We start from the raw sequence: 27,741 nt of genomic DNA on the forward strand, positions 1-27,741 counted from the left end.
ATGGAAATTTACTTAGAAAACCTGAACAGATACTTCGTTTTTCGGGTAAGAGTATCTGCTGAGCTTTTCCGTGTAGAATGGAGGGGGTGGGGAGAGTTCGGGAACTGTGAAAAAGGTGCAGCTGAATCTAAAGAACAAAATGTCCTGATAAATTTCGGTATTTGGTGACATTTTCTGGCTATCAGTTAGTTACACTTCAACACTGATGTATCGAATCAAATTCATTTCTGGTGTGGAGCGGGCGAGCAAAGCTTTCCAGGTTTTGAACTGTCCAGTTTTAGCAAGGGTGGCAATTGGGTGGAGTAGGGGACTGCTCTGATTCACTCTTACTAGTGAGAGAGAACATTTTTAGCTTTGTCATTGCATGCATCTTTTGGTCAATAACATAAGTTTTTAAGCTTCAAATGCCAGTGTTGTATCCTGAAGTGGTTTTTTTTTTTTTTCCTTAGTACTACTTTTACAAAAGGCTTACTGATTCTTAACGTTTTAGGTGGGCTTTGAAAGGCAAGCATGCTAGATGGATGATTGATTTTTCAGGAGGGCATAGAGGGGAAAATGCCTCTTTCCTTCCCAACCTTCTCTTCCTTGCCCCATCAGATCATGTGGGCAGTATTTTTTTTTTTTTTTTTTTTTTTTTTTAACTTCTCTTTCTAATACCAATAATGGTTGATCTGGTCAAAATCATGGCTGATGGAGAGAGCAGGTAAAGGAGCAATGCAGAACGTGCACTTTATGTTATATTTATAGATCTCCTTAGCTTCCACACTCTGCCTGGCATGGAGGAGGCACTTTAAAAGCTTTTTGAGGGGCGCCTGAGTGGCTCAGTCCGTTGAGCCGCTGACTTCAGAGGGTTGGAGTCCGAGTTGGGCTCTGCTGACAGCTCGGAGCCTGGAGCTTCGGGTTCGGTGTCTCCCTCTTTTCTCTCTGCCTCTCCCCTGCTGGCTCGTGCGCGCGCTCTCTCTCTCTCTCTCTCTCTCAAAAATAAATCAACATTTAAAAAATAAAGTAAAAGCTCGTTGAGCCGAATTGCTGCTGTCTTCGAGAAATTTGCCTACTTGGAAGCGAAGGTAGACTTGAATAGCATATGGTGATGGTTACTGACGACATTGACTCTATTCGCGAAGGAAGACTCCTACAAATCCCTTGTGTGAAAAGGAGAAGCTTTTCTACGAATGTAGTACTTGGGTGGCTCTCGCAGCACGTTTGTCTCTTTCTGTTCAGTTATTACTTTGCACTTTGTTAGTTACCTTGCAGCAATTTAGAATTACCCCAGAGCTTTTCCTGTTCCCGAGCAAGTGAACTGTGGGCCAAAGGGATATTTAAGTTTGTGGTTCCTACAGATTTGGTTTTTATGATGGCACGAGTAGAGGAGAGTTTTGTTTGGTTGATAAGTGACTTGAAAGAGAGACCAGGGATATTAAAGCAGACTTTCATACGGACCATTTCAGTAAGAGAGAACCCCTGAAATGAGAGCAATTTTTTTTTTTTTTATGCCTAGTGAAATAGAAGAGTTTTAACTTGATTAATTGGCGACACCAAGGTGTAAGGAAAATATTTTTATTAACAAAATGATTTGACAAACTACTGATGACTTGATGGCTAGCCTATAAAGAAATGCTGGGAAAGCCCGTCTTTAAGTTGGCAACTGTATTTGAGGGTTTGGTATGTGCAAGGCACTTTGCTAAGCAGTATGGGGAAGAACAAAGCTGAGAACCATAGATTTTGTCTTCTGATAATTCATGGTAAGGAGTGCATATGGGCAATACCCAAATATATAATTTCCCTAAGAGGGTTATGAACAAAATGCTACATAGTTCAAAGAAAACTGAAACCTCAGGAAAAAAGCCTCACAAAGCGAGGTTTTTGGAGTGAGCTCTGGTGGAGGAGCATCTGCAAAGGGAGGGAGGTGGGAACTCCGTATGACAATGTCATGGCTTTCCTCCTTTGGTTGACAATGGTGGAGGCATTGATTTTTGAATGGGTGTTGAAGGCCCTGTGTGTAAGCAGCATCTAGAATTCATGGTTTGGGTGCTAATTTGTAATCGAACTGATAGATAAGGAAATGATAGACTAGGGAACAAGAGTCTGATGACTGATAAATTAGTGATTTAATGTCGAGTCTATCAAAATAATGTGACGAGTAAAACAAGAGGTTTCCGAACATGGGTGCTATAACAAGATTTTTCTCTTTTTTCCTTTGTTGAACAGGAAGGGAATTTGGTGTGGAGGAAGTGAATTGTTATAGAAGGTGAAACTGACTTGTAGAAGACTAATAAAAGAGTAACCTGAACGATAGACAAAATTTTGGCCCTAAATAGCAGACATTTTCAGCCTCTTTCCCTTTTTTTTTTTTTTTAATGTTTATTTTTGAGAGAGACACACATACACACAGAATGTGAGTAGGGGAGGGGCAGAGACAGAGGGAGACACAGAATCCGAGGCAGGCTTCAGGCTCTGAGCCATCAGCACAGAGCCCGATGTGGGGCTCGAACCCACAAACTGTGAGAGCATGACCTGAGCTGAAGTCAGACGCTCAACCCACCAAGCCACACAGGCGCCCCAACCTCTTTCCCTTTTATAGAGCAGTAGGTTGGGGTGGAATTATTTAGACTATTTAGTCAAAATGACCATGGTGGACAATTCTTTAACTTTTTAATTTTATTTTTTGTTTTAAAAAATCTTTTTAAATATTTGTTTATTTTTTTTTTAATTTTTTTTTTAACGTTTATTTATTTTTGAGACAGAGACAGAGCATGAATGGGGGAGGGTCAGAGAGAGGGAGACACAGAATCTGAAACAGGCTCCAGGCTCTGAGCTGTCAGCACAGAGCCCGACGTGGGGCTTGAACTCACGGACCACGAGATCATGACCTGAGCCGAAGTCGGTGGCTTAACCGACTGAGCCACCCAGGCGCCCCAATATTTGTCTATTCTTGAGAGAGAGAGGGAGACACAGAGCCCGATACGGAGCTCAAACCCATGAACCAGAAGATCATGACCTGAGCTGTAGTTGGATGCCCAACCAACTGAGCACCAGGACCCATCTTGTGATAAACACTATATTGAGAGAGGATACTGAACTGTAGAGGCAGAAAAAAATGTTAAAATCCAAATGAGTAATTGAAAGAGCAAAGGAGAATAAGAGGGCCCAAATGGCCAAGACCAGACTCTATGTAGAATCTTAGAGAAGTTAAAGATTTCACCAAGTTACCTGTCTCTCGGTTTGTGAAACTGGAGGGTTGGGCTAAGTTTCTGGGGTCTCTTCTCATTCTAATTTTTGGGGACTATGAAGTTATACAGGTCATGGCTATTCTTTCTACCTCTGTTCTGACTTTCTCTGAACTCTAAAATGAGTACTATTTAAAGTCCAGGTCGAAGAACATGTCATCGACAGTGTATGAAATGTTGGAAGAACTAACAATAGTGAAATGGTTGCAGGAAGAGGGGGTGCATGAGTTGCTGGTTTATTGGGAGTAGCAAAGTTTAAGCAAGAAAGAGTAGTAAGTTGTATGACAACCAGGCATGTGTGTAAGGGTCACCAAAGTCTTCTGGGACTTGGGAACAAAATCTCTCCTTTACAGAATCAGTGACCTTGGAGAAAGAACAAGACCCTCAGAATGTATACAAGATAACCGCTATCTCAGACAATCCTATGTTGTCCTTTTGCGTCAGTGATCTCTTAGTAGACTAATTTTAATAAGCTGCTTCAATGTAACAATAATAACAGAAACTAAGGTGTATGTAAATAACAATCATTTAAAATGGGATATAGAAACTGAAAGTTGTCCGTGTATAAAAACAGTGTAGCCTTAATTCAGTAATATGCTTGAATTTAGTTAAGGGTTCTAAATTAATCTTTTAATGAAAATTTGTGTTATTATTTTGAAGTAAGACTGATAATATTACTCTTGATAGTTAATGAATCTTAGCCTGATTTTATTGACATTGGAAAAATTCTGGGCTCTGGAATCAGACGGACTATTTTTAAATCCTTATGCCATAGCCTTACACTGTTTTGACCGTGGGCAAGTTTCTTAATCTCTTGGCCTGTTTCTTCATCTATAAATTGGTGATAACAGTGCTTGTCTTAATAGGTTTGTAGCTAAAATAATAGCAAATAACTGACATTTATTGGACACTTACTATATATTAAGCACTGTTTTAAGCATTTTATACTCACTTTGTTCCCGTAAGTTGATAGTATTATTTCTGTTTTAAAGTTAAGAGAACTTAGGCAAAAGGAAAATAACTTGGTCAATGTATCACGAAGTCAGTAAGTGGTGGAACAGGGATTTGAACCCAAGTAGTCTGACTCCAATGAAATTGAATGGAACTCATTTGGCCCTAAGTACAGTGTAGCTGACTGAAGATTACAGTGTGAGTCTTTTTTGAGGCATTTGTACAGTTTGATATGAGCCATTATGTTTGTAAGTTGTGAGGGAGGGAAGATAGATCTGTGGTGGACAAAACACTCTGAGTCTATAATTTTGAAGCCCTCTTTATATGCAGGATATTGCAATAAAATTCTAAAATTCTTGACTCTTGCATCTTTTGTTTTTAGATTGTTAGCTCTTTGAGCCAAGAATTGTTTTTTGAAGAGTGAAATGGAAAGGAACGTTGTACGTACAGACATCCAAGGGTAAAGTTAGATCAGGGGTTCTCAACCAGGTGAATTTAGCTCTTAGGGGACATTTGGCAAGTTCTGGAGATAGTTTTTGATTGTCAAGAATGGAAAGGAGGGGTGCCACTAACATATGAGTTAGAGACCTGAATGCTGCTAAGCATCCTTTAATGCACAGGCAAATCCACAACAACAGAATTACCCAGCCCAAAGTGTCAGTAATGCCAAGGTTGAGAAACTGTGGACTGGATCATGAATAAAATGAGCAGTATTCAGTTGGTCTGGATTGTATAATGCCTGTCCTTCGGGTCCTTATTAACATGTTGGCATCTTGTCAGAACCCTTTGTCTAGAGTTCAGTCATTTGTGTTTTTTCTCCTTGTTACTATTGTGTGTGTGCTGTTTAATTCTAGAGTTCACTTTTCTGGAACTTAATCTGGTGTCCTGTATTTTCAAGGATACGCATCATGGGTGCCTCCAAAGCTCTGAGCTTTGCTCTTTGAAAAACTTGGCATAGAAGAAAAAAAGATCCAACTGAAATTATAGTGAAATTTATTAGGAAGAGATGATTAAAACTGATGAATGGCAAATATTCCCCTCTCATTCATAACTGCCACATATAGACTATATAGCAGTGCATATCCACAGGTGGTTCCAGGCTTTTAAATCCTTGGTGTGTGTTTATTTTAGGATGTTGCATAATTATACTGATGGCTTATTGAACATTTAGGTTGTAAGTCTCACGTATGGTTTTACTTATAAAATGGTACCATAGCATGGGATTAGTTAATTCAAGGTGCTTAACACTTGGGAGATCTGCTTGATCATATTGATATTGATGTTCCTGTGTGATACTTCTCAATACCGGCTTTTGTGTTTAGCTCTGTTTTTTTCAGAGTAAGAATAGAAAATATCTTTATACCATTGACTCTCTAGGTTTTAAGGAAGGGTAGTAGAGAAGGCATCCATTTAAAAGATAGGAAGAGCTGGGGTGCCTGGGTGGCTCCGTTGGTTAAGTGTCTGACCTCAGTCGGCCATGACCATGAGGTAATGATCTCATGGTTCTCGAGTTCAAGCCCCACTTTGGGCTCTGCACTGACAGCTCAGAGCCTGGAGCCCACTTCAGATTCTGTGTTTCCCTCTCTCTCTGCCCTCCCCCACTTGTGGTCTGTCTCTCTCTCCCTCTCTCAAAAATATTTAAAAAAAATTTTTTTAAGATAGAACAAAAAATAAATAAAAATTATAGTTCATCCATTGCTACTTTAAACTCAATCTGTAGGTAAATCAGTGATGAAGTTTTCTTGAATATTTCATGATAAATAATTTGACCAGATTTGATAACATTGTTTGCATTTTGAAGTATTTCAAGACAAAATGACGTTATATAGGACTTCAGAATAATGGGTGGGGGTGTAAATAAAGAGTGGCTATGAATCAATATAAGTGCAGCTGGCTTTAATGGGAATTCATTATACTATTCTTTCTTGTGTATGTCTGAAATTTTCCATAACTAAAAAGGTTTTCCCCTCCCAGAAATACCACTCCCTAGGTATTTACACAAGAGGGATGAAGACGTAGGTCCAGAAGAAGACCTGGACAAAAATCTTTATCCTAAAAGCAAAAAATTGGCAGCAATCCATTAATAGTAAAGTGGATAAACTGTGATAATGTATATATGGTGGAATACTGCTCAGCAATAAAAAAGGAATGGACTGTTGATATACACTGCAATATAGACAAGTTTCAAAAACATGCTAAGTGAAGGAAGCTGCATGAAAAAGTACATTGTGTGATTCCCTTTATATGAAATTGTAGAAGAAGCAAAAGAGTAGTCTGTGGGTGAAAAATCAGAATAGTGGCCTCTGTGGGAACGTAGGCAGTGATTGACTTGACCAAAGGGAGCTTTTCGTGGTGATTATGATGTTCTTTATGTTGAAATGGGTTGAAGTTCCACAGGTATATGCATCTGTCAAAACTCAAAAAATGTACACCTAGCATTTATGCATTTCATTGTATGTAAATTTTGCTTCAAAAGGAAAAATGAGTGAATGTATGTACTGATATCTTCAGTTTACATGCAAACTAATAGAAATGAGTGGATATGTGATAGAGCGAATATAATATGACAAAAGGTTAATGGTAGAATCTGGGTGGTGGGTATAGAGGTGCTCACTGTAATTGGTGGTAGCCATGTATTAGGGGTATGACATTCCCCACTGTTGTGGTTGAATGCCTTTAAAACCTATAGCAAGAAAAAACAGTGAAACCTAAGTCTTACTGATGTCAAGATACGAGCATATATAGGAAGGTATTGATACCTACCTCAGAGAAACGGACTGATAGACTTGGCACCAAAGGGGTTGTTTTTATTTGGTGATGAGTGTTAATTAGATTGGAGTTATGGGGTACAGTGGAAGATTTACATAATTGACCGATACTCTAGGGCAGTGGGTTTGTTTGTTTGTTTTTAAGTAAACTCTTTGCCCAACGTGGGCTCAAACTCACAACCCCGAGATCAAGAGTTGCATGCTCTACCAGCCAGGACAACCACACCTACCTCTAGGGCAGTGGTTTTCAAACTTCTTGGACTCTGGACACCTTTGCAACCTAAACACATTGTGGAACCCAAAAGCTTTTGTGGAAATTATTACCTATAGATGTTTACATTATTAGAAATTAAAAGTAATTGTTTAGAATGCATTTGGAATAATAAGCCTCTTAGTTAATATAATGTGTGGTTTTTAAGATTGTGGTAAAATATATATAACATAAAATTTACTATTTTAAGTGTACCGTTCTAGGGCATGAAGTACGTGTACATTGTGCAACCGTCACCACCAGCCATCCCCAGAATTTTTTCATCTTTTCCAACTGAATTCCCTGTTCTTCCCTTCTGGCAACCACCATTCTTTCCATCCGTAAATTTGACTACTTTAGATACCACATATAAGTAGAATAATAACTTCTAAAAAGAAAAGTAAATAGTGGCATTGCTTCACGTTCTGTCTATTGTAATGTCCCATCTCTTGTAGCTTCTAGAAAACACTCATTTAAGAGTGACGGTGAGAAAGCAAATAGCATCTTAATATTGTGAAAATGGTTTGACTTTGCGCCTTCTCCCCAAAGAGTGCGAGAGAGACTCCTGGAGATCCCCAGATCACGCTTTGAAAATTGCTACTCTGGGGGGATTCTGCCTTGAAACTTGCTAGTCGTCATTGAGATGAGTGATTGAGCACTTTTCTGAGTAGCTGAGTCCATATTAATTCCTGAAAAATGAAAGAACTGGTATTTTGGAATGGCTTCTGCTTCCTTAGATTGAGAATGTTAATGTAAGGTTAATGTAATCTCTGTCTTCGCTCTGATCTCTCAACCCAAAAGCAGAGTTGGCATTAATGAAATATGTAGATAATGATCTTTTGGAGTTGCTTGCATTTAAAATTTTTTTTTCAACGTTTATTTTATTTTTGGGACAGAGAGAGACAGAGCATGAACGGGGGAGGGACAGAGAGAGAGGGAGACACAGAATCGGAAACAGGCTCCAGGCTCCAAGCCATCAGCCCAGAGCCCGACGCGGGGCTCGAACTCACGGACCGCGAGATCGTGACCTGGCTGAAGTCGGATGCTTAACCGACTGCGCCACCCAGGCGCCCCAGGAGTTGCTTGCATTTAGCTTTGAAAGTTACACGGCTTTGGGGTGCTTGGGGGGGCTCAGTTGGTTAAGTGTCCGATTTCGGCTTAGGTCACGATCTCACGGTTCCTCGGTTTGAGCCCCCATTGGGTTCTCTGCTGTCAGCACAGAGCCCGCTTTGGATACTCTGTCCTCCTTTCTCTCTGTGTTTCCTAGCTCATTCTCTCTCTTTCTCAAAATAAATAAACTTAAAAAAAAAAGAAGAAGTTACACAGCTTTTGAAGACAGGTTAGTTGTGAACCAGCATGGTCCAAGCATCTCAAAAAAAACCTTTGTCTTTCACACAGATCTTCCCAATCCATTTTACATTTTTTCTATCTACATGAGCTGTATTCCATTGATCTCTTCATCCTCTGGACCTTTTACTCTAGCTGGGTTTGGCATAATGTGGTACTAAGTGTGTGTCGTAACTATTCCTTAGTTTAGCGACGGTGAACATGGTCTCTCCTGTATGTTTGCCTAGGCTTTACTTGCAGAAATGGGGAAACGGTGGTGCAGGTGGTGAGAACGTGACTGAGGATTTCTAGAAATTTAATGTAAGTGCTTTCTTCTTAAAGGGCAAGCTTAGATTGCTGTTTATAAATGTCAGGGTAACCGGGAATTAAGTGAGAAGGTACATGAAAATACTTCTAAATACTTAAGAGTGTGCTACTGATGTTCACATCACACTTTTTACTGGTCAGGTTACTCTTGGCCGGCGTTAGTCCTTTAGAATTAGTACTCTCACTTCGCCTCTTGTTTTGCTCAGTCCAGGCCATTACTTGAACATAGCTCAGAAAAGTTTTGCTCTTTAAGAACTATAGTATTAGAGCCCTGCCGTTAACACACATACATAAATGGTGTTTTGACCTTTCTGCCTGGTATTATTTCCACGTATTGAGCAGTATATTTTTTAGACCTTCAATGCTTGTGCTGTCTTCTCATAATTCTGATAGACTAGTGAAGAGGTCGGAAAGGTTACAGTAAGGGTTTACGCATCTTTTAATCAGAAAATACTCTAGATTATTTGGAGGCTGGTTACAGAGACCATCTTGGTGATGTCAAAAACTTAAGAGTTTGGCAGGATTGAATATCCCATTAATATCATTATGTTATGTGAAAGTTATTTTTAATGTAATTTAGCTTTTACTGTATTTAATCTTGTAAGTATAATAAACATCCAAGGACCGACATTTGAAATGGGAAATGGTGTAGTATGTTGAAGTGACTTCATATTGAGATGAGAGCATTTATCAAACTACTGATGGTCCCCAGAAAATTTTTATTTCTTCCTCCTTTCCCATACCTGCCAAGATATTTGAGGTAGAAAAAACTTGGGAACCATATAATTAGAGGAATGATCAAGAGAGTAACAACTTGAGTAGATGAGGGAAAGAAGCAGAGGAGTGTGCCTTGGCTGGGCTCAATGGCTAAGTCTAAGAGTGAAGAAGATATTTAAAAGGCAGTGTTTATTCGGCAAATTTCTTTTATCTAAGGGCATTTCGTTTATTTTGCACAGAGATTAGACTATAATTAAGAAAATGGCATTTTTTATTATTTTATTTCTTGTCACTATTTTTTATCTTTATTGCTGTATTTAAATATGGCAGAGTGGAGTCCCTGGCTGGCCCGGTTGGTAGAGCATGCAACTCCTGATCGTGGGGTCGAGAGTACAAGCCCCACGTTGGGTGTAGAGCTTACTTTTAAAAAAATAATTAAAAGTATGTGTGTGTGTGTGTGTGTGTGTGTGTGTATATGTACGTATGTATGTATGTATAATTCAAATACTGTAAAATTCGCCTATTTAAAGTATATGGTTCCGCAGTTTTTAGTGTATTCACAAAGTTGTGCAATGCCACTACTGTAATTTTGGAACATTTTCATCATTACAAAAAGAAAAACTATGCCTGTTAACAGTTACTCCCCATCTTCCTTTCCCCCAGGTCCTGAGAACTACTAATTTACTTTGTAATTCTTTTTTTTTTTTTTTTTTTTTTTTTTTTTTAATTTTTTTAATGTTTATTTATTTTTGACAAAGAGACAGAGCATGAGCAGGGGAGGGACAGAGAGAGAGGGAGACACAGAATCCGAAGCAGGTTCCAGGCTCTGAGTTGTCAGCACAGAGCCTGACGCGGGGCTCGATCTCACAAACCTTGAGATCATGACCTGAGCCGAAGTCAGATGCTCCACCGACTGAGCCACCCAGGCGCCCCTAGTTTACTTTGTATTTCTATAGATTTGCCTATTTTGGACATTTTATCATATAACTGGAATCATACACTCTGCGGCCTTTTGTGTCTGACTTCTTTCACATAGCATAATGTCTTAAAGGCTAAAGACTTAGCCACGTCTTTTTATGGCTGAATGATATACCATTGTATGAATATACTACATTTTTATCCCATTATCTGTCTGTGGATATTTGGATTCCTTCCAAATTTGACGATTTCCAATAATGCTACTGTGAACATTCATGTACACGTTTTTGTGTGAACATGTTTGCATTTCTCTTGAGTATATACCTGGGTCATGTGCTAATGCTTTTTACGCATTTGGGGAACTACTGAAGTGCGTGAGCGGCTGCACCATCTGAAACTCCCACCATCGTGGAATCTGCATCCTCACCAGCGATGCTAGTGGGTGGGAAGCAGTATCTCCCTGTGCTTTTGATTTACATTTTCCAGATGATTAATGGATGTTGTATATATTTTCATGTGCTTACTGGCCATCTGTGTATCTTTGGGAGAATTGGCAGTTCCAAATCTTTGCTCATGTTTTAATTGGGTTGTCTTTGTTAAGTTGTAATATTACTTTATATATTGTGGATACTGTGCTTTTATCAGTTACAGGATTTACAAATATATTCTCCCATTTTGTAGGTTGTCATTTACTTGCTTGATAGTGTCCTTTGAAACACAAAAGTTGGTAATTCTGATGAAGTCCAATTTCTTTTTTTTCTTAGGTTGCTTCTGCTCTTGGTGTAATATGTAAGGAACCATTGCCTAATCCAACGTCATGAAGATGTACACTTTTCATCTAAGACTTAAAGTATCTTAGGTGTTACGTTGAGGGTTTTGGTCCATTTGAGTTAATTTTTGTATATGGTGGGAGGAAGGGGTCCAACCTTCATTTCTTTTCATGTGGTTGTTCAGTTGCCTGGCACCATTTGTTGAAATGCTAGTTAATAGATCCTTTTTTTTTTTTTTTAATTTGTTGATTTTTTTTATTTACAAATAATACAAATAGATGGTTAAAAATTCAGTTCTTACGTAAAAGGGTATACAGTGAAAAGTATGTCTTCTCTCAGACGCAATAACTGTTACCAGTATGCGTCCGGAGGTAATTTCATACCTGTGCAAGCATGTCTCGGAGATAAGTTCATGTCAGTACACATAGATTTTGTAACTTTTGATAGTTATATGTTACTTTATTGTGAGCATTACCGTACTTAATTTGACTGGTAACCTAGTGCTGGACATGAGGTGGCTTCCAGTTTTTGTGACTACCTAGTGCTTGCATGACTCTCCTTGCCTTCAGGTCTTAGTACTTAAGAGTTTTGAATAATTAATATACCCTTGATTTGAAATTCTCAACTTAAGGAAAAAATAGAAATGGTTTGGCATAAAAGTTCACTTAAGGAAAACTTGTGACTACTCCGTCCTTAAACTTGAGCCAAATTGTTTACCCAAAGTACTCCATAGTTTGTTTCTATCCCTCTACTTACTGCTGTTCTCACTTGTAAAGCTTTCCCTCTACCATTTTTGTATGTTGAAATCACAGCTACCCTGCAAGATAATTTAGGTGCCCCTGCACTCATTCCATAGTCGGTTACAAATTATTGTTTATAATACTTTCAGATCTGTTTCCTTGCACTACTCCATGTGCAGTTATGGATAGATGAGACGTGTGTTTACCTGTAAGAAAACTGAAGCATATTAATTTACATACTTACATAGCCAGTTAGCTGTGAACTCAAATTCACCTTTTATAGAAAAGTACTCTTCCTTTTGTCCACTGCCTTTTATCATAAAGCCTTCCTTTACAGACCACGTTCATCTGAGATCATCTCTCCTTTCTCTGGATTCTCTTTTGTCTGGCAGTAGGGAGAATTGGGGCTTTACACAACCATGCTCTTCAACGAGAGCAGCTCCCATTTATCTCTTTCGATACATACTTCTGTTTAAAAAGAGTTGGGGAAGGAAGGAATTATCGATTGGTAAGACATTCAACTATTACCATGTTAAAAGAAGTCCATTTTCCTTAATGGGACTTAGGAGACCTTCCAGTTTTTCTCGAAGCCTCCTTTCTCACTCTTCCTTCCCTCTGTGCTCCAGCCACATGGAACTACTTTCCTGTTCTCCTGTATTGTGAACTTTCTTACTCTTGCTCTCATGCTCTCCCCTGTGTAAGAACGTGTTATCACATTTACGTAACCTTTTCTTTCTCACTAGGCCTAGTGATGAGGCCCAATTCCATAGGTAGTGTCTGGAGTTTACCTGTGTCCTGCCTTCTTGTGGCTGCCCCCAAAATAAATGGTAACCAGTTCAGATCAGTATTGGCAAGCTGTAAGGGTATGTAAGAATAAAGACTTCATCTTTTTTTTTTTCCCTCTCTATTTTACTAAGCACTACTTTATTTTTCAAGGTTATTGTTTTGTGCTGTACCCAGTAGTTCAGTAGAATATAATCGGTAACCTGCATAAATTTAGTTCCAAATGTAGAATAATTTCCTTACCACAGTCTCTTAAATTCCTGTTGACTCTTTTCTTCCGTTTGTACCCTATGACAGCTATCTGATAGACGGGAGCACTGTATATAATATAGCAGCAGAGATAAATGTATGTGGCACGGGTTAGCTGTTGATGGGAAAGTTAGTCTACAAATAATTCTATAATTTCCGTGCTTTAGAAATGGCTTAATCCAGCTTGTCATAGACTTACAAAAGACAGAGTTCATGGGGTGCCTGGGTGGTTAAGCCTCTTGAGCATCTTGCACTTGTATTCGGCTCAAGTCATGATCTCATGGTTTGCAGGATCGAACCCCGCATTAGGATTGAGTGCACTGTCAGCATGGAGCCTGCTTGGAATTCTCTCCCTCTCTCCCCCCCCCCTCCTCCCTCCCCCTTCCCCGTCTGCCCCTCCTGTGCTCTCCCTCTCAAAATAAATAAACTTTAAAAAAAAGGCAAAGTTTGTATAAAAGTACACCGGTGTCTTCAATAGTATAAGCTATGAACTATTTTTAGTAGTTTTCCTAGGAAATCTCAAAACTTGACCCATATACTAAGCTAGCAAGGCAGTTTTGACCTGATTTTAATTACTAGAACATGCTTTGTATTAGAGATCAAGATGTCTGTCAGTACCAAACTTAAGATTTGACTTCCTGTTTTGTTTTGGTATTCCTTTTTTTTTTTTTAAGTTTATTTATTTTTGACAGAGATAGAGTGCGAGCATGAGCTGGGGAGATGCAGAGAGAGAGAAGGAGACACAGAATCCTAAGCAGGCTCCAGGTTCCAAGCTGTCAGCACAGAGCCCGACGCAGGGCTCGAACTCACGAACTGTGAGATGACCTGGGCTGAAGTCGGACGCTTAACCGACTGAGCCACCCAGGCGCCCCTGTTTTGGTATTCCTTTTAAGGAAACCTCTTGTTTCTCACTATCATTTTTCTTTTCATTTGCAAATCAGTGGCTAGAGTAGTTTCATATCAGTAAATTGCATAGTTTTCTAAGGGGAAGGAAGTGTAGACGGTGGTATTAGCCTTGGTTCTTTTAGTAGCACTGATATTTCAATGTTGGTAAGTTGTGGTTGTGTATGTGTCATTGTTTCTTATGCAGATTGACAAATTTGGAAAGTAGTGTTAGTACTACCAGCCGGATGTATTAAACTGTCATTCCAAACCTGTATGTCTTGGCCAGAGAGTTGAATCTTTGAACAGAAGGTATACCATTCCTGTTAAGGCAGCTCAGCATCCAGCTGCTAAAATGTGAGGAAATAGCAGACAGGTCAGAGATGAAGGACTGGGCATTACATTTGTTTCTAACATGTGGATTGGCTCTGCTGCTTTGTGTGAAGCGAAGTACAAAGACTGTGCGTTTGCTTTGCTGTGCGCGCATGGCAGTTCACACACATCCCAACATTTGTTAGAGGCTAAAACTTTGTTACGTGTCTTCACCACCATAGTGGTGACAGCTGTGCAGGTGAGTTAGAAGATAGGATGAACATTCTTCTACAAGAACAACATTTTATTGGTTTGGGGTTTTCTAAAGTACTGATTGTTTAGGGGAGCAGAGGAGGTGCACTGTGTTCATAAAAAGGCCATCTTGGCCCCTAAAAAAAGCACCACTGTGCTGTAGCAGGTGTTGATGGCAAGACTACTGTCAGTGGTAATCGTTTTTCCTCATTCATGGCATGGTGGTGGCTGGAGATCTGATGGACCAGGAGAAAGAATTTAAAATATTTGGGGCAGAAAGATAGGTAAAGTTTTTTTCTTTCTATTGAGAGCTCTGGGTTTTTTTTCCTGCCTTTCCCCTTACCTGTTTATTCTCTGGTTTCTAGCTCCTTATTTTCTTTTGCCCACAAAAATAATCAACTGCTTGACTGCCTGGACCACTCTGGCTTACTTTTTGCTTTTATTATAACTATAGTGACACATATCCCTTTGGGTCTGAAGAATCCATATTAGTTCTCTATGATAACAGTTTGTCATGACAGAAATCATATTATTTTGATTTCTTCATTTGACAAATATCTCAGCCAGTGTTGGATTTTAGGTCTGTTACTTTTCGAATTATGCTTCAAAAGTTTGAATACAGTTGGATTTTAGTTTAACACTACAGTCAGCTCTTTCTCCCAAGAATGCATGTGCGCATTCATGAATGCCCTGGGTTTGTATGACTTTTAATAAATAGTAACTGTTGCTATGATGGCCCAGTAACAGTTTTGCAAGGATTCCCCACTGCCACCAAAATCAGGATAAGGAAGAGTTTGTTTGGCAGGGGCACCAGATGAGTAAAAGCATAGTGGACATTGATGGCCCAGGGTTTGTCCCCTTGGCCTTTTGGGCTCCATGTCTCATTTGTTGGCGGTCTGAGAGTGGAACTGCAAAAACTGTAAATCCATCAGAGAATAATGTTAATTGCCTACAGACCAGTTTACAGGAGGAACCAAATTCAGCATTAGGAAATCGCTTGGTGAGCACAGAAATCAACAAAAGGCGATGGTTAGATGATCTTAATGACTAGTTACCCTGACACCTGCTGCATCCAGCCTTGGTATAGGTGCTTTGGTTTTGGAAGACTGTGTTCATGGACCCAAGTACCTTGTCACTAGTGCTGGAGATTACTTGGTGTTTGCTTTTTCACTTTCTCCCCAGTACCTGCCGTGTTACCAGCTTCTAACGTAATTATTGCCAATATGTTTGGCTTCAGGTATATGGGAGGTGCCTCATTATTGCTCGGTGCTTGCTCTTCCTGCTGTCGCAGGAATGGTAATCATAGAAATAAGGTTGGACCTCAGTCAGGACAGGGCTTCCCAAATGTTTTTGTGTTATGGTACACAGAAAAACCATCTTTATATGACACACTGGGGAAAATGGATTCCCTTCCCCCCCCCCCCCCCCCCCCCCAGCTCACCCTGCTGCTGAGAGGTTCAGTATCTCTTTACCATTTATATTAGTTGAAATCTATAGGTTAGAGTCTTATTCTGGAGGATGGTGAGTGCTAGGCTATGAATTTATTCTTTCTTTAGCAGGCCATTGGGATTTTTGAGCAAGGGATTATTAATATACCCAGAATGGAATTTAAGGTTAATCTGGCAGCAGGCTATAAAATGGATTAGAGAAAGACAGCCCTAAAGCCTGATAGATCAGTTAGGTGATTGGATTAGTTGAGGTGAAATGATACGGTTAACTTGGATGATAGAAATAGGAATGAGGCTTGAGAAGATCAACATGTAGACGCAGAGAGGGCTTGACAGCTGGTGGTAGGATGAGAAAAGCAGAGTGAAAGTCAAAGGCAGTGCTGATGGACCTGGGTGGCTAGGAGGGGAGGGAGGATGGTGGAATAATGAGTAGAAATAAGGACTGTAAGTATAGTAACAGGTTTGGAAAGACATTTACTTCTGTTTAGGACATTTTGAGGTCTAGTAGAAACTCATGTTTATAAATGTATGAAGACGCTCAACCATATAACACTACAGAGAAGTTGGGAGTGTGGATGGGCTGGTAGAAGGAGTTGGTTGCCTTACCTCCCTGAGTGTAGTGCACTTCAGAGCATGGCCTTTAGCTTTGTGGACTCAAACACACTTCAGGGATAGATCCACACCAGTCAGGTTCAATGTGACTGGTGTATAAAACCAAGAACATTGGGGTGCCTGGGTGGCTCCGTCAGCTAAGTGTCCGACTTCAGCTCACGTCATGATGATCTCCTGGTTCGTGGGCTTGAGCCCTGAGTGGGGCTCTGCACTGACAGTGAGGAGCCTGCTTGGGAGTCACTCTCTCTCCCTGCCTCTCTGCTCCTCCCCCAGTTGCTTGCTCTCTCTCAAAATAAATACCCTTAGAAGAAAAAAACCAAGAGCGTTATTCGTTTACGGTGAGGAATAACTGGCACAAAGATTGCAGTACTTGTATTGGCATGACCAGCATGTTCTCTTTCAGTGGGCAGATAGACTCACATAGGAATCGAGTCATCGTCAGGAAGTTGCTTAGTAAGTGTGGGCTCCTGATGAGTTCCGTGGCTGCTCAAGTGTATAATGGCCATCGTCTCCACGGCAGGGCATGGGTTTGTCAGTGGGTTGATGGACTATAATTCACACTCCTTGGGCAATATGTTGGATTGTTTTCTTCCGTGTCTGTCCCTTTTCTGTGTCCATGTCTCTCTGTTCTTTCTGATCGACTCCTCCTTATTTTTAAAATATATTTATTTTACATACTGTCAGATTACAGGCGTTTTGCATTTTTATTACTTTGCTATACAAAGTTTTGTATCAAATCTAGACAAAATAAAGCCTTCAGTGGTGTATAGTTAAGGAGAGGGAGATATATGTTCCCAAAGTATTCAATGCTTATTGGTCTGAGGTTTCCAAATGAAGTCTTGACTGAGGTAAAATTACATCCATGAGTTTAGGTGACTAAATACCAGAGGGCCTGGGGAGTAAGGCCAAAGGAAGCATTAGGATGACACCCAGGTTTCTAACTAGGGCAACCGGGTGCTTTTGCTAAGAAAATTGAATAGGGGAAGAGAATCAACAGTAGACTGTGTTAGCAAGGCGAATTTAATTTTTTTTTTAATGTGTAAAGTTTAAAGTCTCAAAGGCCCGTCCAGGGGGACTTGTGTGTGTGCGTGCGCATGTGTGCATAGGAGCACTCGCTCAGTCTGGTTGTAAGAGAAAAATACGTGTGGTGGTACATGGTCATTGCGGCTTGTGTGTCACATAGTGTTCTGGATCAATTTGCATGAACTCCCTTAATCTTCATGACAACCCAGTGGAGTAATAGAGATTGGCATTAACTCTGTTTCACAGGTGAATAGACAGGTTTAGAAGTGGAAACGTTAATTGCCCAAATAGGTAGAGGGCAAATCTGTGGGTCATTAGCATGTAGATGTTGGTTAAAATCATGCCAATAAATACCTCAAATGAACCCACACCTTGTCAGTTACCTTAAAATGGTAGTGAGCTATTGAGATATTTGAGATCTTTGATTATTCTAATGAAACCTTTCTTCCTGGTAGCAAATTAATACTTGTCAGATTTTAGAAAGTGTAGTCAAAAAGGCAGACACTTGTTGAAAAAAAATACAACCGTACTTAAAAATGTAGGGGTTCCTGGGTGGCTCAGTTGGTTAAGCCTCCTGCTCTTGACTCTTGATTTCAGTTCAGGTCATGATCTCACGTGAGATGGAGCCTTGGGCTCTGTGCTGACAGCACAGAGCCTGCTTGGGTTTCTCTCTTTCTCTCTCTCTCTCTGCCCCTCCCCCCCCCCCCCCCCCCCCCAAATAAATAAGTAAACTTCTAAGAAAAGGTAGATAATCCTCTAAAAGAGGGTTGGGAGACACATGTCCTTTTTATAACCAACTCAGTTCTTTGCACATGCTAAGTACAAAAGAAGTTCTGTATTTCTAAATAATCCAATACAACCCTCTGCGAACATGAGGTGTCACACGTGTATTGTTATTCAACATGTTGTAATAATTTTGTGTCGTTACGGTTTTAGGAAAGTGGAAACTTCACAGATCAAGACCAGGAATTTTTCAGTTACGTGAAATTTCAGTTACTGTAATTATTCTAACTGGTGACTTCTCTTTTATTCCATTATTTCTTCCTTCCCACTCCAAAAGGGCTTTTTCAGTAAAGGTCTGAGTGGGAACTTCTCTCTTTGATAGATCATTTATTTTGCACCTGCTTTTATATGGTACTTTAATTGGTTGAGGAATTCTGACTGACAGTTGTTTTTCTCAGCACTTGGAAGATACTTGATTGTTTTCTGATGAAAAATCAGCCTGTCGGTCATATTGTTGTTTCTTCCTTGATAGGTAACGTGTCCTTTCTCTGGTTGCTTCTAAGAATTTTCTTGTCTTTGGCATTCTTCATCTTACCATGCTGGTCTAGGTATGAATTTATGTTTATTTTATCTTGCTTGGGTTCAGTGTACTTTTCTACTCTGAAGATGGTGTCTTTTATATTATAACTGGGAGAGTCTCAGCCTTATTTCTGAATAGCATCTCTTCTTCATTCTTTCCTTCTCTGGAATTCGTATCACATGTTCTCTTAAACATCATTTTTTAGGCATCTCTGTAGAATTCTACTTGCATCTATAGACTTATCCATAATTTTTTTCATCTTGGTAGTTATTTGTCCTCTGCTTTGATTAGTTTCTTAAAGTAAGCCTTCCGTTTTACTAATTTTCTCTCTCTTAATTCTAAAAACCTTTCCCCCTCTTCCCTCACTTCCAGGCTGCCTTTTCTTAATTTACTGTATCCTGTTCTTCCTCCTAGCTTCTGTTCCCTCCCCCTTTTTTAAAAAAATATTTTTGCTTATTTGAATCAAGTGAAAGTGTCAAACTTCTACAAAGATAAAGAGAATGCTGTAATAACCCATTTCCCAGCTTTAACAATTATGAATTCTGTTTTGTTTATATCCCCACCAGAAACACTCCTCTGCCTCCATTTGAAGCTAGTCCTGGGCATCATCTGTTTGATCCATAACTATTAAAATGTAGGTCTTGAATCATTGTTAACATACTTATTTTAGGGGCGCCTCGGTGGCTCAGTTGATGAGGCTTCTGACTTTGGCTTAGGTCATGATCTTATGGTTTGTGAGTTCAAGCCCCTCATTGGGCTCTCTGCTGTCAGCAGCACAGAGCCTGCTTCAGATCCTCTGCCCCCCTCTTTTCTGCCCCTCTCCTGCTGTCACACATGCACATGTTCTCTTTCTAAATAAATATTTATCATACTTTATGTTTTATTACACACTGTCGTTTTTTTAAGTTCTTCGGGTTCTAACCATCCCTTGTTTGCGTGTTGATCCCGTAGAGTGGATCTGTCCCTTGAGTAGCTTTGTTGTTGTTGTTTTTTAACGTTTATTTATTTTTGAGACACAGAGAGACAGAGCATGAAGGGGGGAGGGTCAGAGAGAGAGGGAGACACAGAATCTGAAACAGGCTCCAGGCTCTGAGCTGTCAGCCCAGAGCCCGACACGGGGCTCAAACTCACGGACCCTGAGATCATGACCTGGGCCGAAATCAGACACTTAACCGACTGAGCCACCCAGGAACCCCTGTTGTTTTTAATAATATGGATGTAGCTTTTTCCATGGAACTTGTGGCTGTGCCTTGCATTTGTAGAAGTAGCTTTACACAGTGCTTTTGGGGATTTGTTTCTTCTGGGCACACTAAGCTTCAGCTCATTTTTACATACATTTTCAGCCCGTGGATTCACACATTGTGTATGAAATAAAAATCTAAATAAATAGCACCTGCACAGAACATGGGTTTGAGTTTCAGTGTTTTATGGGACACCGCACCCACCTGCCAGAAAACCCCAGGAAATAGCTTTCTTGCTACCTTTCAGCATTGATAGGTTTTTCTAGGGTCCCCAGTTCTGGCACACACCACTCTCCTTGTGTTACAAACCTTGACTTTTTGCTCTTAGTTTCATCTTATCCAGCATTTCGATGTCTCCTTTTTTTTCTTTTGGAGCTCTTGTAGTTTTTCTATTTTATTTGCTTCTATTTAGCGTTTTGATTATTTTTAGAAGGGAAAGTCTGTTCAGTCTCACTGTATTGCCAGAATCAGAGCCTTTTCTGCCCATCTATTTTAAGGTGGTGAGTCAGAGATTTCTTAAGTACTCCACTCCACCATACTAAGAGTGCATGAGTGTGTGTGTGTGTGTGTGTGTGTGTGTGTGTATTTTAATCTGTGGTACTGCTCTGCAAGTAACATTTAAAATGTGTAACCGTTTCATGTGGTCAGTAGACAGTACATTAAACACACATTCAGACTTGTATTTCAGTTAAAAATCTTCTGTCCTTGTATTTTATTTGGGCTAAAATTGAATAGTCACGTTAACTTGGACTTCTCATACTGAGAAGTATTTTGGTTATATTATATATGACTTAATGTAATAGAAAATATTAATAAATGCCATTTAATTGCCAGTCTTTAGATACGTGAAACTTATATGAGATACATCTGGGAAATGAATCCATTAACGTATAAAGAGTTCTTACAAATCAGGAAGATGGCAAAGGACACAAATAGAGTGTTAATAGAAAAGGATACACAACTATTTACTTCATTTATAATCAAGAAAACTGCAAACAGAAGCATAATAATGTATTCTCCCCTTACTAGATTGGAAAAGAGAAAAAAGAATGTCCCCTGGGTTCAGAGGATATTGAGAAGTAGAAACATTAATCACATTGCTAGTGAGGTTATAAATAATTGAAATCACCTGGGTGGCTCAGTCAGTTAAGCATCGACTTCTGCTCCAGTCATCATCTCGAAGTCCTTGAGTTTGAGCCCCGTGTCAGGCTCTGTGGTGACAGCTCAGAACCTGGAGCTTGCTTCGGATTCTGTGTCTCCCTCTCTCTCAAAAAATAAAGGTTAAAAAAAATATATATATATTTTTTTTAATAAATAGGAATCACCTCCAGGGAGGACAGTTTAACAATTTATCCTAAGGATCAAGTGTACATTTTGTGCACTGTTGGAAATATCCAAAGATTTGAAGCAATTTAAATGTTCATCAGTGGAGAGTATTTAAACATTTATAGTATGCCCATGTAGTGTACTACTGTGCAGTTTTAAATACACGGATATGGAATGATCTCAGAGGGATTATATGGAGATGAAAACAGGGTACAGAATAGTGTGTAGTGTGGTGATATGAGCGGGGTGGGGAACATGGATTTTAAATGTATAAAAAATATCTGGAAGAATGTATAAGAAACTGGAGGAAGGAAAGAACCGGATGGCTAAGAACCCAGGGGAGGGAGAGAAACTTTATTTAGCATTTTTGAATTTTCTGGGATGTACGTGCATTACCTCTTATTTTAATGGCAACCAGAATCTTATTGTGTGTGAAGAGAAGATACAAATAAGGAAGAATCCTGTGGTGTTGATTTGAATTGGAGATACTAGTATAAGGTCATGATTTAAAAAAAAAAAAAAAAAAAGGTTTCCTTGAAGGAGCAAAACCGTGAAATAACAGAATAGCAAGACTATTATTTTTCTGTAGGAATAACAGAGGGGTGGTTAACTCTTGCAGTTATTACTTTGATGAAAATAAAGAATCAGAAAAAGAAATGCACCCTGCACCGTTTCAAGGTAGTACTGTGCGTGAAATCCCGTTGCTCTCGCACCTGTGTCAGCTTGCTTCTGTGCTATGGCCTGGGTTCATTGGACAAAGAATGAGTCTCACTGTGTGATAGGCACTGTGCTACATGCTTAACATGCCATATACAGAATTTTTTGAATGAAAAATGGCAAGAAAACATTTTTATCTAGAGGTCGACTTGCTTAACAGATTGCTCTTTGATTTAATGCCTTAATAGCATAGGTTATTAAAACTTAGTGAATATTTTGTTTATTTTATTTTTATTTCACCTAGGCTTTTGTTTCAGATTTTTATTTAAATTCTAGTTAGTTAACGTATGGCGTAATATTGGTTTTAGGAGTATAGTGATTTATCACTTACGTATAACACCCAGTGCTCATCACAAGTGACCTCCTTAATACCCATCATCCATTTAGCCCACCACCCCTCCAAAACACCCCTCCAGCAACCCTCAGTTCTCTATAGTTGAGTCTCTTATGATTTGCCTTCCTCTGTTTTTTTTCCTCCTTCCCCTTTATCTGTTTCGTTTCTTAAATTCTACATATGAGTGAAATCATATGGTATTTCTCTTTCTCTGACTGAGTTTCACTTAGCATAGTATACTTTAGTTCCATCCATGTCATTGCAAATGGCAAGATTTCATTCTTTTTGATGGCTGGGTAATATTAGAGAGTGTGTGTGTGTGTGTGTGTGTGTGTGTGTGTGTGTCTATATTTATATCTACCACCTCTTTATCCATTCATCAGTCGATGGACATTTGGGCTTCCTCCATAGTTTGGCTATTGTTGATAACGCTGCTGTAAACATTGGGCTGCATGTGCCCTTTTGAATCAGTATTTTTGTATCCATTGGGTACATACCTAGTAGTTATTTTGCCTATTTTATAGAAGAGGCAATGAAATTAAGGAACTTGCTCTAGATGTAGACTCTAGAACCAGATTATCAATCTAGCACTCATTCCATTGAGGCGTTCGAATGTAATTCATGATGGATATTATGAAATTTGGTGCCTTTTAAAAATGTTCCTGTGATTTGGGAGTTTTTTGTATTTTTCTTTTGAAAAGATTGCCATCTTCAGTACTTTCCACCTGTTTGTGCAATTGTACGTTTGTGCCACAGACTCCTTCCTTCGGAGTGCCTTCTTCCCCCATGCTTTCTGCCTATTTTTGTAAAATCGTATTTACCCTTTAAGACACGGGTCCCTTGATACCTCAAGAAAAACTTGTAGGGACGCCTGGGTGGCTCAGGTGGTTAAGCTTCCGGCTTCGGCTCAGGTCATGATCTCACGGTTTGTGAGTTCGAGCCTGGTGTTGGTCTCTGTGCTGACAGCTCAGCCTGCTTTGGATTCTGTGTCTCCCTCTGTCTCTGCCCTTCCACTACTCAAGGCTCTCTCTCTCTCAAAAATAAATAAACATTTGAAAAATAAATAAAAAAAACTTCCAGTTGCTTAACAGAGTAGTTATTTCCTTATATGAGCTCCCATAGGGCTATTTTATATATATATATATATATATATATATATATATATATATATATATACATATACATATACATATATATATATATATATACACACACACATATATACACACACACATATACATATATACACACACACACACCATTGACTCACTCATTGTTTCTGAACAAGTGTAGGGAAGGCAGCACGCTGAGTGAACAGAGCTCAGTGACACTAGACCTCCCTTAGTACATAGACATACAGTCTTGGGTAATGAATGTCCAGCTGCTCACTCATTTAGGTAGAAAACTGTTTTTACAATTATCTGAGGCTAAGACCTAATTTTGTTTTATTAACTAGTTAAACACAAAGGGTTCCCCCCCCAATGGTTTTAATGTATACAAAATTAACCAAGAATGCAACTACTATGTAAAAGTTGAGAAGATTTTACTTTATTTTGTTTGTAATGACTGGTTAGACTGTTAGTGATACTTGTACAGACTGTGGAAGTCTGTATCTGAAAGTTCTCCTATTCATGGTGATTTCTTAGAGGCAAACATCTGGCTGTGTTAATGCTTTACACTTCAGGCGTATAAACATTTACATAGGGAAATACATACTGTTTTACTACAAATTGCTTTTATTTCTCCCTTGTCTTAATGTATATTAATGTAGATTTTAAAATTATGTGTAGACATATTACCTACTAATTTCATTTTAGGATAGTTAAGGATGCATAAAATACTAGTTATGGAAGGGATTATTATCTGAAAGGATAATTGAATAGAGGAGGAGGGGAGAGGCAAAAGTATTAAAGTAAAAGCTGTAAAATTTAGGTCAGTATTGTTACTAAAGATGCTTTGGTTTCATTTTTTGTCATTAATGAGGCTGATATTTATAGTTGGTTGTCCAAATTTGCATCTATTCAGTTGACAAATAGGTGATGTTTAAAAGAAGAAGTTCAGAGAAGGAACTAGTTACATGGCCCCACCTTCGGTTGTCAGTGCATGCTTAAAAGTTTTAGCACCTTCTGTATGATTGTTAAAGGGTATGGCAAGAAGTTTAATCCCTGTTAAAGGGTATGGCAAGAAGTTTAATCCCTTAACTTTTAGTATTGAAATAATACTCTGAACTATGACTAGGTGTCTGCAGGATGATTAGATATCTTCAGAAATGGGTACTTCTTAAGCATGAAAGAGATAGCATTATAACTGTACCGAGACAGCAGGCTTAAGCCAGGCAAACCAGGACATAGGGTCACTCTATTCCTCTGGTACAATTCACTAAAAATTTGTTTTGTTCATTTGTAGAGGTTTGGGATTTGATACAGGTTTGAGTAAAGAAGGTAGGGACCTGAATATAGGCATTGCAACTTGAGTTTGAGCTCTTACTGATCTGATCTGCCATGTGATGTCAGCTAAATCACACAGCCTAACCTATGGAATCCCTCACATTGGTGATTAGCCTCTGTGAAAATTTTTACTTCATTCCTTCATTTTTTTAGTTAGACACCAGAGCTGGGGTTTAAGACTTGGATTCCAAGGCTTAACAGTTCTGAATCAGTAACATTTTTTTAAAGTTTTTATTTATTTGAGAGACAGCGTGAGTGAGGGAAGGACAGGCGAAAGGGAGAGAAAATCCCAAGCAGATAGGGTCAGACACTCAACCGACTGAGTCACCCAGGTGCCCCAACCAATAATGTTTTTAAATAGTGCTGGGGGTGGGGGCTTGGGTGGCTCAGCAGATTAAGTGTTAAGTGTCTGACTCTTGGTCTTGGCCCATGTCATGATCTCACAGTTCGGGAGATTGAGCCCCACGTTGGACTCCGTGCTGACATTGCAGAGTCTGCTTGGGATTCTCTCTGTGCCCCTCCTCTACCCGTGTGTTCTCTCTCCCTCAACATAAAGAAATAAACTTAAAAAAAAATAGTGCAAGGGAGAGAGCCAGCAGAGGCGTCGCGTCGCTACCACCACATCCACAGTCCTGCTGAAACACGAGTTGTTTGTGGACATGACCTGTGAAGGCTGCTCCAGTGCAGTCAGTCGGGTGCTCAACAAGCTGGGAGGAGTTGAGTGTGGCCTTGACCTGCCTAAGGAGAAGGTTTGCGTCAACTCTGAGCACAGCGTGGATCTTCTGCTGGAGACCCTGGGAAAAACAGGACAAGCTGTTTCCTACCTCGGCCCCAAGTAGTGAGGGCCTGGACCCTGGGCCCAAGATGGAGCAAAGCGGGCAGGCCGCTGATCCTCTCCTGCCTTCCCGACAGACCTGGGCCTGGCAGTCCTACTCAGCAATGGGAGTTCCTACAGAGACCCTCACTTGCCCTGCTCCTCCCTAGCGTCCCTGCAATAAAATCGAGCCACTTTGGTTGTAAGTGTTAGAAAAAAAAAATAGTGCAAGGGCAGTTAATTGTGCAAGGCATTTATTTTATTAAGGGTAGAAAATATTTCCGTAGATTGATAATGTGATAGATGATTAACTTGGATCATGTTATAGATGATTCATTGCCTCCTTAGTTAAGGCAACAAGTCCTTTATGAGATTCAACCCTAGCTGGTATACTTAGAATGGTAATTTTTTTTTTTTAAGTTTATTTATTTTGAGAGAGTGAGAGAGCACGTGGGAGCAGGGAAGAGGCAGAGAGAGAGAGAGAGAATCCCAAGCCAGCTGTCAGTACAGAGCCCAGCGCAGGGCTCGGACTCATGAACCGTGAGATCCTGACCTGAGCCGAAATCTAGACGTTTAATCATCTCAGCCACCCAGGCGCCCCTAAAATGGTAATTTCTGAGAAGAGAAGGCCTTTGGATCATCTTATTCTCATTATATAAAGAAACAGTTTTGAGAAGCTGTGATTTGCCACCAGGTCATAGAGCTAATGACATAAATCACTTTCACAAAGGAATCTAATTTCTCAAATCATACATTCTAAAATAACCCAAAGTTACCCTGGTCCTTTATCTTCCTCTCTTTCGGACCCATCCTGTAATTCCAGCCCATCACATGCAGCCTCTGAAAGGTCCACTCAGCCACCCCAAATCAGGGTGGTTATGTGTGTATAATTTCTTTCTGGATGAAATGTGATTTCCTTCTTGAGTCTTAAATTTTACTTTGATTTCAGTGCCTTGGATTAATCAACCTAATTAGGAGACAGTTAATGTCTAGAGACTATTTTTCATGCATATCATGTCAGTGGTTTTTTTTGTGTGTGCTACATGATACTTGAGGTTGGAATGTCAGAAAAATGTAGCTCTTAACCATTCAGTAAATGTTCCAGTTGTTAAATAATCATATTGCCCTGTACACCATATTAATCATTTTGTTTTACTAATTGTAATAAATATCTAACATAAGGACAAATGCTTTTAGGTATTTTTGGGTATTATTAACCTTTATTTTACAGGGTAGGGCTTAGAAATACTACCTCCGGTTTCAGATAGTGGCTCCACTTAATTGTATGACTTGAACACGTTTTTGGACTCCAGTGTGCTTTTATTCATTGTCACGATGGTTTGTTTAGCTGTAAATAATACATAAAGTGCTTAGAATGGGGCTTGGCATATGTTGAGCATTTGACTATTTGCTGAATGGATGGATGTAGTTTTGGTGGTAGTATGTGCTGATTAAACTGATAAAAATATATGGATAATGATTAGTATGTGTCCCCTAAAGTTAGAGATTGAATGTGTTTAATAGCGTTTTATTAATTTCAGTAAGCTAAAAAGAGGAAATTGAAAATCCTTAGAACATCTTTTGTTTCCTTTTGATTATATTTTGTTTGTATTTTAACACTCTTCATCAGTTACCTACTCTTCTAAATAAATCAGCTTCTTATATAAAGAATAAGCTAACTGGGGCGCCTGGGTGGCTCAGTCGGTTAAGCGGCCGACTTCGGCTCAGGTCATGATCTCACGGTCCGGTCCGTGAGTTCGAGCCCCGCGTCGGGCTCTGTGCCGACAGCTCAGAGCCTGGAGCCTGCTTCAGATTCTGTGTCTCCCTTTCTCTGACCCTCCCCCATTCATGCTCTGTCTCTCTCTGTCTCAAAAATAAATAAACGTTAAAAAAAAAAAAAAAAAGAATAAGCTAACTATATGATGAGGGACAAGAGCAGTTTATTTTGTCTGTAAACAGGAATCACTTATAAATGAGTTTAAGGTAAACATATTATTTTAGTTT

The 27,741-nt window shown here is 39.5% G+C and overlaps 2 protein-coding genes across 2 annotated transcripts in view; both read left to right on the forward strand.

Annotated features, from left to right (window-relative positions):
• LOC122214806 (copper transport protein ATOX1-like) lies at positions 1 to 26,188 on the forward strand. The gene is made up of 2 exons (XM_042930052.1): positions 1 to 45; positions 25,502 to 26,188. Exons 1-2 carry the CDS (start codon positions 1 to 3, stop codon positions 25,760 to 25,762), a joined length of 306 nt encoding a protein of 101 aa, XP_042785986.1. The 3' UTR covers positions 25,763 to 26,188.
• YWHAQ (tyrosine 3-monooxygenase/tryptophan 5-monooxygenase activation protein theta) overlaps positions 1 to 27,741 on the forward strand; it is a 39,564-nt gene that overhangs the window by 1,345 nt on the left and 10,478 nt on the right. The gene's annotated exons all lie outside the window — the stretch shown is intronic.

The sequence above is a fragment of the Panthera leo genome, chromosome A3 (genome assembly GCF_018350215.1).
Source record: "Panthera leo isolate Ple1 chromosome A3, P.leo_Ple1_pat1.1, whole genome shotgun sequence".
NCBI lineage: Eukaryota > Metazoa > Chordata > Mammalia > Carnivora > Felidae > Panthera > Panthera leo.

Excerpts from the sequence above, each read along its gene's own strand:
- LOC122214806 (XM_042930052.1), top strand. The coding sequence starts at position 1 with ATGGAAATTTACTTAGAAAACCTGAACAGATACTTCGTTTTTCGG. Across the intron at positions 46-25,501 it reads ACAGATACTTCGTTTTTCGG|TGCAAGGGAGAGAGCCAGCA; the intron begins GTAAGAGTATCT and ends AAAAAAAAATAG.